We start from the raw sequence: 16437 nt of genomic DNA on the forward strand, positions 1-16437 counted from the left end.
AAGTCCTATGAACTGCCGTGAAGAGTCTCACGGCATGAGACTGCCATGGCATAGTTCTCTGGAATTTTCAGACTTCCTGGATCCACAGGAGAAAAGACTCCATCAAAGGACTTTGGCTCTTTTGCCAAGTAATCTGATTAGGTCATTCACCAAGCCTGGGGTCAACCTACAGGTGCCTGTGTTTGGGTCAGGTGTCCACTTCTTGTCCAATCCGTTGTGTAGAGTCAGAGTTACATGGCAAAGCGTGAGACCATTTTTCTCCAAAAAAAAAAAAGAGGAATATAAGTGATGGGCATTTTGAGACTACATGTACTATTCAAGTGAGTCAGATGAACTGGAAAAAAGATTTCACAGAAATATCCATTGCTTTCAAAATATCAAGTTCTTGTTTTCTCTATGGAAACTATTTGTGGTTTCCAAGTGTACTGAGTCCTTTTAATTCTTTTGATTAGCAAAAATACAATACAAATGTAAAAGGATTAAAAACACAAGATGTTATTTGCATGCAGTTAAATAAATATTTATTGGTAGAGAGAAAATAGTTGTTAATATAGATAAATAATTTAAATATTACAATTCAGAAATTTAGAATGAATATTTTAAAAGTTTTTTAACATGGTTTTTCATTTTTCTTGCATAAATACTTTACATAAAAGACAAAAAAAATAATGCATAATTTTGTCAGAAATATTTATCATAGATAAAAAACATTTATCACAGCATTCAGATGAAGTACGTTGGATTCCTTTTCCCACTATTCAGTGGCATCCAAGTGTAAGCAGTCTTGCTGGATTTGTTTATCATAAATATCTATATAAACAGCAGTGAAATTGTTGTTGAAGCTCAAATTGGAGGATGTAGGAAACCCCAGTTCTTCAGTAAACCAAACTGAACTCTCTTCTGAAAAATATAAATTTCTCTCCAAAGGGGAAAAGTACCAAACTCTGGTTGAAATGTGCCATTACTTTCATGTCTTCCCATTTTGAGCAGATGTTGTTTTATCTTTTTGTTGTAGGATTTTCTCAATTACAACTTTATTCTGATGCTAATGCAAAGTCTTTACTATTCACTGATCACACTTAGCCTGCTGGGTAAGAGGAAGAGGATCCTGTTTGATGGGCTCCTGGTTTTTGTAAGAGTATTTCATGACTTCTCTTAGTATGTGGGAAGATTTGCACCAGTTTTTTGTTAGTATTTTAGTATAGTAGGAAAGTGAACCTCTTATTTTGGCCCTTCTGGAGAGAGGAAAACAAAACTTTGCATGAAGTGAATTGCAGTAGCAATCTCAGAGATAGTAAGCATGGTCAAGAATTTTCAGCCTCCGAAATAGATGGTTGCATGTCACTCGGTGGCTCATTTTTCCCTGGGGAAAGGCAGTTTTACACCTGTTCACACCATGACTTTTCCTGCTGTTCTTTCAGATGTCCTAATTAATTTCCTAAAAGAAGTGGCTGCTGCTGCCCCTGCATTGCCGTTTTACTACTATCACATCCCTGCCTTGACCGGGGTGAAGAGTAAGTACTGCCTCTTTCCACGTTTCCCTCCCTTTAGCCCTCACGTTGTACCCTATTTCACTAAGAAACTCCCACACTCCATCCCATCCCACCCCACCCCATGTCACAAAAGCACAAGACTGTTGACTGAGATAGTTCCAACTGCTCCAAAATAAGTCACTCATCAAAACTAAGGCAGTCTGGGACTGCCCTGGTGGTCCAGTGGTTGAGAATCTGCCTTCTAAAGCAGGGGACGTGGGTTCTGTCCCTTTTAGGGAATTAAGATCCAACATGCCACTAGGCAGCTAAGCCCATGCACCGCAACTAGAGTCTGGGAGCCGCAATACCCAGCACGGCTGGGGGAAAATAAAATGTCCGTCCTTATCAGTCATCTGCACTACCTTAAATGGAATATTTTAAGTATGAAAGACACGTTGGCCCCTAGGCACTTCTAGCAGACGCCTTGTGTCTATGTCACACACCCCTCCTTCTTACATGGGAAGATACAGCCAGCAAACCCCACTAGGACAGTCAGCTTTGTACCCCACCACATACTCGGTGCCTGGCACACAGGAAGGTACTCTGATCTCTTCTCACTTTTCTTCTAGCTTTTCTGTCATCATTATCGTACTTCTCCAGCGTGAAGACTGTTACAGATAGATGAAATTTCTTAGGAGGCTATTTTTAAAATTCTGCTCCTTTTAACTTCCTTAAAAGAAAACACTGAAGTTGCGCTTTATAAATATCCATCTATTGTTCAAGGAACAGAAGATTTAGATCTATAATTTGACAAGTACAGACGAACGAGGAGGCAAGGGCAAGTGATTATGTTCAATCTGCAGCCAGTTGCAGCTGAGAGCAGCTCCTGGCAGCTCCGTGCAGATGTATGGGGCTAGATGGGGTGTCCTCTGATACTTCCCGGGGGTGTGCAGGTGAACAAGATGTTTATTGCTTTGAACAGTTCGTGCTGAGGAACTGTTGGATGGGATTCAGGATAAGATCCCCAGCTTCCAAGGGCTGAAATTCAGTGACACAGATCTCTTAGACTTCGGGCAGTGTGTGGATCAGAATCGCCAGCGACAGTTTGCTTTCCTTTTTGGGGTGGATGAGGTAAGTCACCTCCTGGCATGTCCCAGCTGGTTAGTTTCCCTCCCAAACAATTGATGTAGCTGCTTATACAGTAGCAACTCTTTTTCTTTTTCATCATAGTAATTATGTTCTTTGTTTCTGTTTTTTTTTTTATTTTAAATGTTTATTTGCTATTTATACCTTAATAAAACTGAAAAAAGTCTATCATAGCCTCATGATGAGGTTTTTGCCATAATCTGTTAGAAGCAAGTTATTGGTCCCACCCACTCTCAAGGAAAGGGACATATTTAGGGGGTAACAGTAACAAACGGAGATCATGTAGGCCATCTTAGAATTCTGTCCATTATAATGAGATAACTCAATAGGTTACTGAACAGTATTTGTATTATTGGCTAACAGCAATTTGGATGTCACTCTCTAGCATGGGGAACTAGGGTAATGGGCAGAAAACTGCTTTATGTGACTATTCCTTGCAAACACTGCACACATTTATTGATAAAAGTTATAAGAATATATAGTAAAAAAAAAAAAAGCTGTCATTAAGCAGAAGTTGAATGTAATTATGTAGAGTATGTTCAATGATGTTTATATTTTACAAAGTATATATTTTTATCTGTCAAAACATAATGGAAGAAAATCTTTGTTTCTGATCAGCAACTGTTAAGTGCTCTGGTGATGGGAGCAACTGGAGCGGTGGGCAGGTAAGCAGGACTCGTTTCCCCAGTGATCATAACTGTAAAATCCGCCCCCCACCCAGGGCCATTTGTCACCTGAGTAGTTGTATTTCTTGCATGTAAACCTTTTCTAAGAGAAGTTGCCCTTCTTTGCCACATTCTCAGTGAAAATGAATTAAGTAGGGCTTAGCACTTTGGTGGGCTTCCCTGGTAGCTCAGATGGTAAAGAAGCTCTAACTCTACCAACAGTATCTTAGACTAATCACTGGATTCTTAGAGTAACCAGCAAGGCAGGAGGTTCTTGAAATTCAGAACAAGAATGTTTTCCCAGTTTCTCATACAGTAACTCAGATCAGAGAAGTTTTATCTTGTTGTACTGGGAACAGCAAGTTCTTACCTCCTCCTCCTCTAATGCAGGAGACCTGGGTTTGATTCCTGCGTTGGGAAGATCCCCTGGAGAAGGGAATGGCAACCCACTCCAGTATTCTTGCCTGGAGAATTCCTTGGAAAGAGGACCTGGTGGGCTACAGTCCATGGGGTCGTAAAGAGGCGGACATGACTGAAGGACTAACCTTCACGTAACACTTTGTTAGTGACTCAGTCGTTGTTTTACGAAGCAGCTGTTGCAGTTAGAGGTGAGGCACACAAGCTGCAAGTGTGCATAGAACTTCTTTGTCAGAAATTACTTGGTTACAAATAACAGAAAACTCTTCAAACTAGCATATGTGAAAGAAGGTAAGTTATTGTAAAATACTGAGAAATTTCATACACCCCAAGGGGAGGGAGTGCAGTGAGGTCTCAGAGAAGATGAGAACCCAAAACTGCAAAGCTCTCAACTGCAGACTGTTCTCCATCTGTGGTCTTTGGACGTGTCTCTATCTCCCTTCTCTCCAGATGGGCTTTCTCTGCTTCAGCATGTGTGTGGCCAGTCATGGTGCCTGATTGGGGCATCTCAGGCTGTCATTAGATAGCACTGCCAAGTCAGATGTCCACCTAAAGCCCAATCAGTTGCAACTGGGAGGGCAGAATCATGTGGCCCGATGTCTACTCAGCAAAAGGCCCTGGGACATTCGATTGAGCATGTCCACTGCACATGTTAACCTAATTCATTAGAAATGTGCCTGCAAGCAGATTGAACTATTTCTATTAACTGTAAGTGTATTTTTCCCCCTGTGGGAAAAGTACAGGGGAAGCAAAGTGAAAACTCATAGTATATCTTGGTGAGCATGCCTTTGATGAAGAGTAGTTGAGTTGGATAATCTTAATGGCTCATTCATTGAGCCAGGATGCCTGAAACAACCATTGTCACACAGGCCATTTATACTGAGGAAGCCTGAATGCCTGGATCTGCTGACCATGGAAGTTCTTTTTAGACTTTTTTTTTTTTTTCTGACCTTCATACTAGGCATTTTTATTCTGTCAACATAATCTGAAGGCAAAGTACATTTGGTTACAGTTTATTTCTTCTTAATCATGATCAACATTCCAAGACCCCTCAGACCTTCATGTAACATATTGTGAACTCCGGTGTTTCACATCTGCAAGTAACTTACCTCAGCAATTATATTTTATTCTTCCCTATTTTATTACTGGGAGAAAATATGAACTTCACAGTCTTGGAATCCCTTGTATGGACTCCAGGGACTACATGTTTGAAGTACCAACAATATGCTGTTCCCAGTACAAAAAGATAAAACCCTTCTCTGATCCTGAGTTACTGTATGAGAAGCTGGGAAAACATCCTTGTTCTGAATTTCAAGAAACGCCTGCCTTGCTGGTTTCTCTAAGAATCCAGTGATTAGTCTAAGGTACTATTGGTAGAGTTAGAGTTTCTTTTTTAAGATGGCAAGAACATCTTATCAGATCAAATAACTCTCATCTCTGTTTTTGTTGAAGTGTGATAGAAGGCGGTACAAAGGGATGGAAAACCTTCTTGACAACTCTGTAGCCTTTCTTTGAGGCATAGCATCTTCACGGCGAAATGGAGACCACATCTCCCTCGCAGGGTTTTGGGAGGATCAGACATGGTTTATGTCAGGCAGTGAAATATAATAGTCAATGAGAGGTCTCTCATATTATTATTATAATCAGTATTCATATTATTATTAGAAACTAGTCTCTAGGTAGCATGTAACCTGACAAAGAACTGAGGTAATCTGCTAGGATTTTCCCCTTTTACTGTGGTGCTCCATTCACCCTGTTCCTCAGCTTAAGGTTTCTAGGATGTACTTTAGACATTGCATTTTATCCACAGTTCTTTTTTTTTTTTTTTTTTAATCCACAGTTCTTATCTAGCATTGCACCTCTGTGTGTGCCCTGGGTCAGGTGTTGCCCTCAGTCACTCTTTGCCAAATATACCTCTTTCACTTTTTTCCACCTCTACCCTTTTTGTATTTTTCCTCCCTTTTCTTCATTCCCTTTAGTGTTCTCTGCCTCCTCTGCACTGCTTAGTATTGCTGGAAAATTCAGAACTAAAGACACCTGATGCTTTAATAGATTAGGGCCCAAAAATAGGCTTCTGGAAGCCTTGGTATATTTTTCCTTTTTAAGCTTCAGAGGGGTTTGCAGAGCTGGGTCTTCCCGCTGAGTTACTGACCTTACAGTATGTGCTGTTTTCTCTTTCTAGTACCTATAACTACCTGGGAAAAAAGACAAAGCAGATGTTGGAGGCTTTTGAACGAAAGGACTTCTCTTCAGCTCTGAACCATCAGGTTAGCTTTCTTTTTCCCTCCTTAGAAATCACAGCCTTTTTTCTTTCCCACTTGAGAATTCTTATTCTCTCTCATCAGCATTCCTACCATGCCTGCCCTCTTGAAAATTGCCCAGCTGCTTCTTTCTGTATTTCCTGTCTTTTTTTTTGTTTGTTTAAAACCAAATCTGCCCCATTGTCCACACTCCCTACATGTCTAATCAGGACAGGCCCCATACGGGAATGACTCCTTTCTATTCCTCCTAGAAATGATCTTATTTTTAATCTACATTCAAAGTGTTTTTATGACTGTGAAATAATAGTGATGGGTTTCTGGGTAAGTGACCACATGCCATCCCCTTGAGAACTTGACACTTGAGTCACCAGAGTATATAAAGAAGCTATGAAGCTGGTGACCCAAAAACAGGAGACTTTATCCAAAATCAGAGCAGGTCAGTCTCCTTTGCCCTGGAAATGTTGCTGAGAACTTTATCACCAGGCAGGAAACAAGAGCTAAGTAGGTGATGCAAAGGAAGACACCAACTTTGAAACAGGAAGAGAAAAGCATCAGAAACTGGTGTGTCTTAGGGGAGACCCCTGGGGGAAATGGTGGCTGCTGTTAATGTTACAGGGAGGACAGCCTCGCTGTCTAGAAAAGGAAGAGCCTCACCAAAGGCTAGAACCAGTCACAGCAGCTGGTAGTGTGTATACTTTAGGTAAACAGAATAAGGTGGAAAGAAAGAGTCAGCACAACAGAGTAACTTCTGGAGGCCCTGAGAGGTCTAGGAACTTTCAGGATCATAAAAGTGACCAAGAGGAGTAGCCAAAAAAAAAAAAAAATGAGTGGGAATGAAAGGCATAAGCAAGATCAGAGCAGGTGGTTGGTTCCAGTAAGCTCAGATAAGGGATCTTTTGAATAGGACAGGCCACCATCCTGTCCTAAGAATGGACTCATTGGAAAAGACCCTGATGCTGGGCAAGATTGAAGGCAGGAGGAGAAGGGAAGGCCAGAAGATGAGATGGTTAGAAGGCATCACCGACTCGATGAACATAAGTGTGAGCAAGTTCCGAGAGTTGGTGATGGACAGGGAAGCCTGGCGTGCTGCAGTCCATGGGGTTGCAAAGAGTCGGACATGACTGAACGACTGAACTGAACTGAACTGGCCACCATCAGGGCAAATCAGGAATTACAGAGCAGAAGCCACAAAGCATCCTGAGGGTTAGAGGGGGTGACCTGAGCTCTAACCAAGAAGAGAACAGAAAGAAGCAGTTGCCAAGAGTGATTAAATACGTCCCTCCTGGGACTTCCCTGGTGGCCCATTCCTTAGGAATCTACCTTGAAACACAGGGGGCGTGGGTTAGATCCCTGGTTGGGGAACTAAGATCCCACATGCCACAGAGCAACTAAACCTTCGTGCTGCAACTGCTGAGCCTATGCCACAGGGAAAGAGCCAAAGATGCAAACAAGACCCTGCATGCTGCAACTCAGACCCAACGCAGCCAAATTAATTAGTTAATTTAAAAAAATACATCCTTAGCCTTTAGGCCTGAACGTTGAGCCAGCCTAAATCTACTTCCTACTTAAAGTTTAAAACAGCTTATTTAATATTCATCTTTGTTCAGCCTCAGACCAGGTGAGGCTGAAAGCGGGAACACCGTAAGGACTTAGGAGGCTATGTCACCTAGATTAAGCATTGGCAGGACGTTGGTTTTAAACTAAGGCATGAAGTCTGAATTGTGCAGACTCATGCCATCTCTTTTCATTTATAATTTTCTTCTTCCAAAGTTTCCCAGAAAAAAAAGTATTTTTGAAAATTTCAACCTGTTCTGAGCTGAATGGAGGGAAAATCATAGAATGGCATGAAATGGATGCAAGATGGACCCTTCCATTTAGTGGTTTCTTTTATGGGTTGACTCAGCTTCCATCTCCATCCCATTTTTTCTTTTAGTCCTACTCAAATAAATCATCTCACTTAAAACATTATTGGGAAGGAGTTTCGTTCATCACATTCTATTTTTTCTTACAGAAAGCCAGTGTGAGTGGGTCTCATTTACTTATTTGTTAATATACCAAGGGCTGAACTGAATACTTGATTTCAGTAAAGCTGGTCTCTGCCCTAAAGGAGTTTGTAGTCAAGTGAAGAAACAAACAAGTAAAAAGTTAGGGCTAAACTTACTCATTCTCATAGATTTAAATGCCATCCATTATATTTACAAAGTGAAATAATGCATATACAAAGCTATTCCTTATAACATTGTTTATAATAGCACAAGATGGAAACAGCTCACATATCCACCCAAGGAGACGGTTAAATACCTTGTTGTTTAGTCAGTCTTTTATGACCCCATGGACTTCTCTGTCCATAGGGTTTTCCAGGCAAGAATACTGGAGTAGGTTGCCATTCTCTCCTCCAGAGGATCTTTCTGACCCAGGGATCGAGCCCATGTCTCCTGCGTTGGCAGGTGGCTTCTTTACCGCTGAGCCACCTGGGAAGCCCAGAAGACAGCTGGGCACAGCCTAAAGGGAAAGGTCCCACCGCTATGTTTGAGTTTTTTAATGGATCTATTTACAGCCCTTTAAAAGTTTTATATGCACAGATGTGAAGAGATCTCTATGATATATTAAGTGTAAGAAAAAAACAACAACAAAGTAGAGACTTTTGGGGTTTTTTGTTTTTTTATATATTTAATTTTATTATGAGTAGCTAACATTATTAATGAATGGTTTGATTAAATTATTTCCACTGAGCACCAAGCTAAGACAAGGTTGGATAGTGTCATAGTGAATAGGAAATAAAAGCTTAGAAGAGAAGCAAAGTAGAGACTTTTGAACGTAATGTGCCATAGTTTGTCAGGAAAAAAAGAACATATGCATATACATTCTTGGTATTCAAATTTTAATCTGCATTGAATTTTTTGTTGCTTGTATACAATTGATTAAGGGCTTCCCAGGTGCCACATTCTAATGCTAAAGCACATTCTAATGCTAAAGAATCCACCTTGCAATGCAGGAGATGCAAGAGACACTGGTTCAGTCCCTGGGTGGGGAAGATCCCCTTTAGTAGGAAATGGCAACCCACTTTAGTATTCTTGCCTGGAAGAATTCCCATGGATAGAGGCACCTGCCAACCTATAGTCCATGGAATCACAGAGTCAGACATGACTGAATGACTAAGCATGCACACACACACATACAATTGAGTAAAACAACACAAAAAGCAAATGTTATTGAAAATACGTCTCTATTGAAAATAGTGAGATGGATGGGGATCTCTTTTTCTAAGAATTGCTTCATGAATTTGGGGACGAATATCCTTTAATGCTAGAATGAGTTACAGTTCAGCATCAATACTATTTCTGGTTTTTGTTTTTATAGAAATAAGTGCTGTGAAAGCATGATCATATATATTAGTAGATAAGAATGGAAGAAGCAGTGTCACTCAGTTCTTTAAGCAGTTTTTGAGTCATATGCCACAGATCACAGAATGCTTGATCATTTAATGATTTTCAACTGACAGTGTGAATCACAACATTAAAAGCAATGTTGAAAGGAAAAAATTGAAAACCCTATGATTTTTAAGAGGACTTGTTATTCATTAATTAGAGGAATCACTCTGTCAGCTCTCTTTGTGGATGCCAATACCAACATTTGATTTGCTCCTTTATTTGATTCCAAGAGGTGTCCCAAGGCAGTGATATAGGAGGTATGTCTTTATTTTTTCAAAAGTAGGAGAAGGACTGTGAAAGGGAAAATGGAAAAGGACAATCTATACCTCCATTATGTGTAAATCCTCTCTCTGATCAATTTTAGAAATAGCACTTACGGGATTTGAGTATCTAGAAGTTGATTTCCATAAATCAGCCTTGGCCAAGTGTCCCCAAGGTGTCTTGTAAAGTCATCCAGAAGTTAGAGCACCCCAATTTGGAAACAACTACACTAGCTGGTTAGCTTACCTAGGTAGCCTAGATGGGTAGAGGTTGCCTTCCCCACCCTAACTCTGTATAGAACAGTTCCTTCATTGGAGCTTCTTTTCTTCATGGGCTCGATTCATAAAGCTTATATATACAGAAAGATCCTACGTTATCCGAGATGGATCTCAACCATCCTCACTTGGCTGTTTTTCTCCATTCAGTCAGACCTACAGAAAAATAAGATGTGTGGACCTTTGGTTTGAGGTTTCTGTAACTGGACCTCCAAATTCTTTAAATTGTTACCACGGTTCAGTAATACTGACTGTAGATTTGTTTGTTTCTTTCCAGTTTTGTATTCAGAGATTTATCAACTTTGTGGTCAAACTAGGTAAGTTTCCCTCTTTGTCTGCTACTCGGGAGGGTTTGGAGGCTTCCCAGGTGGCACAGTGATAAAGAATCCACCTGCCAATGCAGGAGATGCAAGACACTTGGGTTCGATCCTGGGTTGGGAAGATCCCCTGGAGTAGGAAATGGCAACCCCGCTCCAGTATTCTTGCCTGGAAAAAAATCCCATGAACAGAGGAGCCTGGCAGGCTACATCCCATGGGGCTGCAAAGAGTTGAACACGACTGAGCATCTGAACACAGGATGCTGGGAGAGTTTCAGAGAAAGTAATGAGGGACTTTCATCACTTTGTCCGAGGGTTCAACAACACCACCTTTTAATCAGTTGTAAACAAGGTTCTATCCCTAATGCTAACTTTCAGAGCCAATCCTATAAAACGGTGAAGTAAACCCAGTTGGAAGGTCTTGGCACCCTCTGCAAACCTCTCTTCTCCATCTTAGCACTTTACTCACCTTCCTACTCTGTGCACACACCATTTTTTACCCCTTTTCTTCTAAACCATCAGTACTCCCTCCCTTCCCTTGCCTCTGCTCCTTAAAATTCTACTACCACACTATAGCTGATTTCAGCCTAAGTATTTGGAAGCAAGCAGCTTGAATATGTGACTGACTGACAGCTCTCCCAAGAGTATCTGCAATTTAAAAGTTTATTAACACAAGTAAGCTTGAATGGATAGAGGTTTGAATAATATGACAATGTAAAGTTTGAGGGAAATACCCTGAATCTGAGTAGAGAAACCTCTCCACAGTCTCCGAAGTCTTATCCATAACAAATGACAAATGCCACCATTCACTCCACTTCTGCAAGAACTTGGCCCTTCCTGAGAACCTGGGTCAAGTCCAGGAAAAGTTTTAGGTTTTTTTCTTGGCAGACCTCCTTCCTTCCTTTCAGAGCCTTTCTGCCTCTTCCTGGCAAGTCCTCCCAAGCCCTAAGCACCTATTATGTATTATGTCCCTCATTCTCATGGGTTTTCAGCCAGCTCTCTTTATCCTTCAAAGACAATGCTTCCCATTTGCTTTTCCACTTCGATGATTTTGGTCATATTTGTGTGCCACCAGTACTAATGGATTGGCCACAAAGTTCGTTCTGGGTTTTCCATAACTAGAAGGAACTTTTTGGCCCACCCAATATTGTTAGCTATTATTATTCCCTTGTCTTAAGCAATACTTTTCACAAAATACCAAAATGGGTTGGTATATATTCCTAAGGTGCGTAAAAGTAGATATTGAACTACTACTAGGTTTTCCAGTTTTTAAGGAACTAAACATTTCCCTGTATGTCTAAGATCACTTTGCATACCAGCAGTGATACTGCAGAGAAGGATTTTTCTTCCAGTTTTATTGAGATAAATTTGACATACAGCATGTATAACTCTGTTTCTGTCTTTGTTTATTTTTTGTAGTTAAGATTCCACTAATATAGTGCCTTTTTCTGTCTGACTTATTTCAATTTCATTTAGTTCAATACCCTCTAGGTCCATCTGTTATAAGCTGCAAGCTTTCGTTCTTTTTTCAGTTTCAGTTTCAGTTCAGTCACTCATTCCTGTCCGACTCTTTGCAACCCCATGAACCGCAGCATGCCAGGCCTCCCTGTCCATCACCAACTCCCGGAGTCCACCCAAACCCATGCCCATCAAGTCGGTGATGCCATCCAACCATCTCATCCTCTGTCGTCCCCTTCTCCTCCTGCCCTCAATCTTTCCCAGAATCAGGGTCTTTTCAAATGAGTCAGCGCTTCACATCAGGTGGCCAAAGTATTGGCGTTTCAGCTTCAACATCAGTCCTTCCAATGAATATTCAGGACTGATTTCCTTTAGGATGGACTGGTTGGATATCCTTTCAGTCCAAGGGACTCTCATTCCATTGTATATAAGAGAGACTTAATAAATATGATAGCCTTATCATGAAGGTAGCTCTCCCTCTCCCATCATTGATAATAAGAATAGGAGGGTCACTTTGCATTTAGCAAAGTATATTCTATGTATTTAGCCAAGCTAGTATTTTCTTTCCCAGTGCTCAATTGTTACTGACTGTAACTAAGTTACCTTAGGAAAAGAAAATTACTGCTCATACCTTTAATCTAAGAGCAATAGCCAGTTAAGAAAACAAATATCTTCCTATGCCATATTCTGGTTTATTTCCTTAGACCTGCCTTCAAAATCACTAATATTATCTTCAGCTATTTTCTACAATTTCATTTCACTGGTTATATATTTTTCATTTTCATGATTTCTTTTTGGTTATTTCTTTCAAATGATCCCTTTCTTTATATGTCCTTCTCTTAGCCTATGGCTTCTATTCTTAAATATTTTATCTCTGTGGAATCTCTTTCAGAATTTTGTGTCATCTTTTCTCAGGATGTGAAATTTCTGAGTTGTGTATTTGCTGGTTCCCATGCAGCTTCTTTTTCCTCATGTGCTTTATAACTTTTAACTCTGAATTCATCTTCAGAGACAGTTGTTTCCTGGGGAATTCGTTGTCCTCCAGGTTGTGAGGTGTCTTATCAAGGGATTTTATATCTGCCTCTGCAAACACTTCAGTTTCATCAGTTCTAACCAAGTCTTTAGGTGTATTTTTTAGTATGGTTCCTGAACTAAGCACATAATATAGATCCAGCATTTATATATGGCACAGGCGTGGGATTTCTTTTACTTCCTTTTCCAGCCACAGCCCTGGCAGAAGTCAGGCTCCCTTGCTTCTTAGGAGAGTTTTTCTTTGTTTGTTTAGTTTGGTTTTGTTTTTTCTATTGCTTTTTGTATAAGACTGACTACCAACTTGATACTGGGAGTTTTAATTCCACTTCACAGACTGAAGGCTCTATCTTGCATTGCAACCCTAATCTAAACACCAGCACTGAGTCATAAACTATTCCCTTAATTAGTGCGTTTCTCAGGGACTTCTTAGATGTGCTGGAACTAAATTCTGTCTTAGTGATGAAGTCCTCTATCTTTCAATCCACAGCGGTACATCCCTGAATCACATTATCCTCATGGACCATTGGCTTCAGTGTCTCCCTACCACTTTGACCTCTTTATTCCTGATACCTCTTATCCCTCCTTCTTGCTTTTGAGGTTGACTTTGAGTCTCATTTTGTTTTATTTTATAATTTATCAATTTGTTAAAAAAGCTTCCAGCATTTGTATGTGTTCAGAACAGGCCTACGGATTCCCTAAGGGGCTTCCCAGGTGGCGCTAATGGTAAAGAACCTGCCTGCCAGTGGGGGTAGACACCAAGAGACCCAGGTTCAGCCCCTGGGTCAGGAAGATCTCCTAGAGAGGGCATGGCAACCCACTCCAGTATTCTTGCCTAGAGAATCAATCCCATGGACAGAGGAGCCTGGTGGGCTGTAGTCCACTGAGGCCCCTGAGCATGCATGCAGGGACTTCCTGCATCTGCTCAATCTGCCATATTGACAGAAATACCCCATCTTTTAGTTCCATTTTATCCTGTGCTAGGAATCACTGTAAGAATATGATCTCTTCTCTGGAATGTTTGTGGCAAAGTGAACTGTCCCAGCCATGTTTCCTGTTTATTTTTCCTAGGTTTTGGAGTGTCGCAGACCAAAGCCATCATGACCCTTGTCTCCGGGATTCCAATGGGCCCACCCCGTCTTCCGCTACAGAAAGCCTCCAGGGAGTTTACTGATAATGCAGAAGCTAAACTGAAAAGCCTAGATTTCCTTTCTTGCACTGATTTAAAGGATGGAAATATGGAAGCTTGTAGCTAGTGTCTATCAAATCAGGGTGTGTACATTGAAATATAATGCACCTTGAATACAGCATTTATTTCTCAAAGACTTTTTAGATGAGCTTGAACTCAACCTTCCTAGCAAATGAAATCTTACAGCAGTCAACAAGTATTTAAATACCTTCTATGATCTTTTAAAAAATTTTTGTAGAGAAATTTTTGCATATGTGGATGAGATCAAATCAAGAGGAAAACTGTACTTGATTAATTCCATTTGCCTTCAGGAGCTCCCATTATCTTAATTCCTGGTTCTTAATTCTATTTTAAAGTTTTCTAATTTTAAACTACTACAATATACTTTCATTTTAATAAATATTCATTTGTAATCTAGGACAACTCTGAGTGATTGCATTTAGGCAGATATTCTAACTGTAATGCCAATTACAATTACATCTAACAACATAACTCAACTATGCACAATTATTAACATATCAATTCACTTGGTTGCTCAGTCTAACTCAGTATATCTTCTTGCAGATTAATTACAGTGTCACAATTTTCCCCAAAAACTTTGGGTTAGGTGAAGACTTGCTTCAGTTACTATAATAAAGGGCTATTTGGGTGGTTTTCACATAACAAAGGGGAGGCCTTCCGAAAAGATGAATTCATGTCTACTTGCTGCCGTAGAGAACTTCTTAAAGCTCAGAGTTTCACAGAACCAAAGATCTCTCTGCTCTGGGCACTGCAACTTCCTCCTTTCCTCACTGGGGAGAAAGTGTCCCCCCAACAGTGCACTGAATTATTGGCAATGAAAACCAGAGTCCCTTCTGCAGTGAGCCCAGTGGCTACTTACTTTCACTTTCCAGTTGCATTTTCAAGCAGTCACTTTTCAGTGATAAAAAGTTTAGGGAGGACCCAAGGCAATGGCACCCCACTCCAGTACTCTTGCCTGGAAAATCCCATGGATGGAGGAGCCTGGTAGGCTGCAGTCCATGGGGTCGCTAAGAGTCGGACACGACTGAGCAACTTCACTTTCACTTTTCACTTTCATGCATTGGAGAAGGAAATGGCAACCCACTCCAGTGTTCTTGCCTGGAGAATCCCAGGGACGGCGGAGCCTGATGGGCTGCCATCATGAGGTCGCATAGAGTTGGACACGACTGAAGCGACTTAGCAGCAGCAGCAGCAAAGATCTCACTTTAACTTTCTCTACACACCCTTTACTTCTTTTTTTCCTGAAATGTATAATTGGCTGCTCAGCCTCCTCTGTAACAAACCCAGGTGTGTGGTTTATAGCAACAAAGTCTATTGATGGTTAATCCCTAATGCTTTTAAACTTGATTATCCAATCTAGTAACTACCTAGGGTTTCATTTTGTTTCCTGTCTGATGAGTCTGCAGAAGAGAACTGTTTGAAATTCGTATCAGTTTATGCTGTTTTTTAATTTTTTAAATTAACAAGAAAACTTGTTCAAAATGAAAATTCAAAATGAACAATGGATTCAGTTATCTTTGCTAACCCTTTTAAAAATTGGTTGGGTAGGTAACAGTTGTTATATTTATATCTCCTCCCTCCTTTTGCCGACTCAATGAACATGAATTTGAGCAAACTCCAGGATATAGTGGAGTATAGAGGAGCCTGGCATGCTGCAGTCCATGAGGTCACAAAGAGTCAGATATGACTTAGTGACTGAACAACAACACTCCTTTTTTGCCCAGGAATAACACATACTGTTTTCTCATATTTCTGTCTTCTTTAGGAATAAGGTATCTAAATTAGAAATTGAACCACAGTTGCTTATGTGAGCTTATATTCTACCTCATTGAAACTTCTCTGTATAGCTGTTAACTTCCAGAAGAAGAAAAGTGAGGTTTTTTGTTAATGTTTGTTTCTGAGGATGTCATATCCCTATTTAATGATACTAAGGCCAAATTAATTTTTCAGTGAAAATAAATGCTGGATATCCATTAAGCAAAGAGCTCTGTTTTTCTTTTTTTGCTCATCTGAAATTAGCACTTGGAGAGCTTTTAACATGATTAATGAGATCTTGTGAACACAAAGAGAAAGATGATGGTTAAACAAATGACCAAGGCTGAGTTTAAACTTTGTTATGTTGTTGTTGTTTTTAATAATTTTCATTTTATTTCTTATTTTTGGCTGCGCTGGGTCTTTGCTGCTTTGCACATGCTTTCTCTGGTTGCAGTAGGGGCTACTCTTTGTTGTGCTGCATGGGCTTTTCGTTTCAATGCTATCTCTTGTTGCAGAGCACAGGTTCTAGGCATCCAGGCTCAGTAGTTGTGGAGCACAGGCTTAGTTGCTCCGAGGCCATGCAAAATCTTCCTGGACCAGGGATTGAACCTGTGTCTCCTGCATTGGCAGACAGATTCTTTACCACTGAGCCACCAGGGAAGCCCCCAGTGTGTGTTCTTTATACACCAGAGAGAAACATGTCATTGCTGCTAAACCGCTAACTCAATAGCTGGCAAAAT

At 40.5% G+C, this 16437-nt stretch overlaps 1 protein-coding gene across 3 annotated transcripts in view; it reads left to right on the plus strand.

Annotated features, from left to right (window-relative positions):
• The window catches only part of NPL (N-acetylneuraminate pyruvate lyase), a 40096-nt gene extending 24178 nt beyond the window's left edge, over positions 1 to 15918 (plus strand). For all 3 annotated transcript variants that reach the window (XM_061383420.1, XM_061383417.1, XM_061383419.1), the window contains 6 exons: positions 1422 to 1514; positions 2455 to 2603; positions 3237 to 3283; positions 5883 to 5967; positions 10206 to 10245; positions 13804 to 15918. In XM_061383420.1, coding sequence (XP_061239404.1) covers positions 1422 to 1514; positions 2455 to 2603; positions 3237 to 3283; positions 5883 to 5967; positions 10206 to 10245; positions 13804 to 13988 — 599 coding nt within the window. In that variant the 3' untranslated portion in view covers positions 13989 to 15918. The remainder of the gene's footprint in view (positions 1 to 1421; positions 1515 to 2454; positions 2604 to 3236; positions 3284 to 5882; positions 5968 to 10205; positions 10246 to 13803) is intronic.
• The last annotated feature ends 519 nt before the right edge of the window (positions 15919 to 16437 follow it).

The sequence above is a fragment of the Bos javanicus genome, chromosome 16, assembly GCF_032452875.1.
Source record: "Bos javanicus breed banteng chromosome 16, ARS-OSU_banteng_1.0, whole genome shotgun sequence".
Lineage (NCBI taxonomy): Eukaryota > Metazoa > Chordata > Mammalia > Artiodactyla > Bovidae > Bos > Bos javanicus.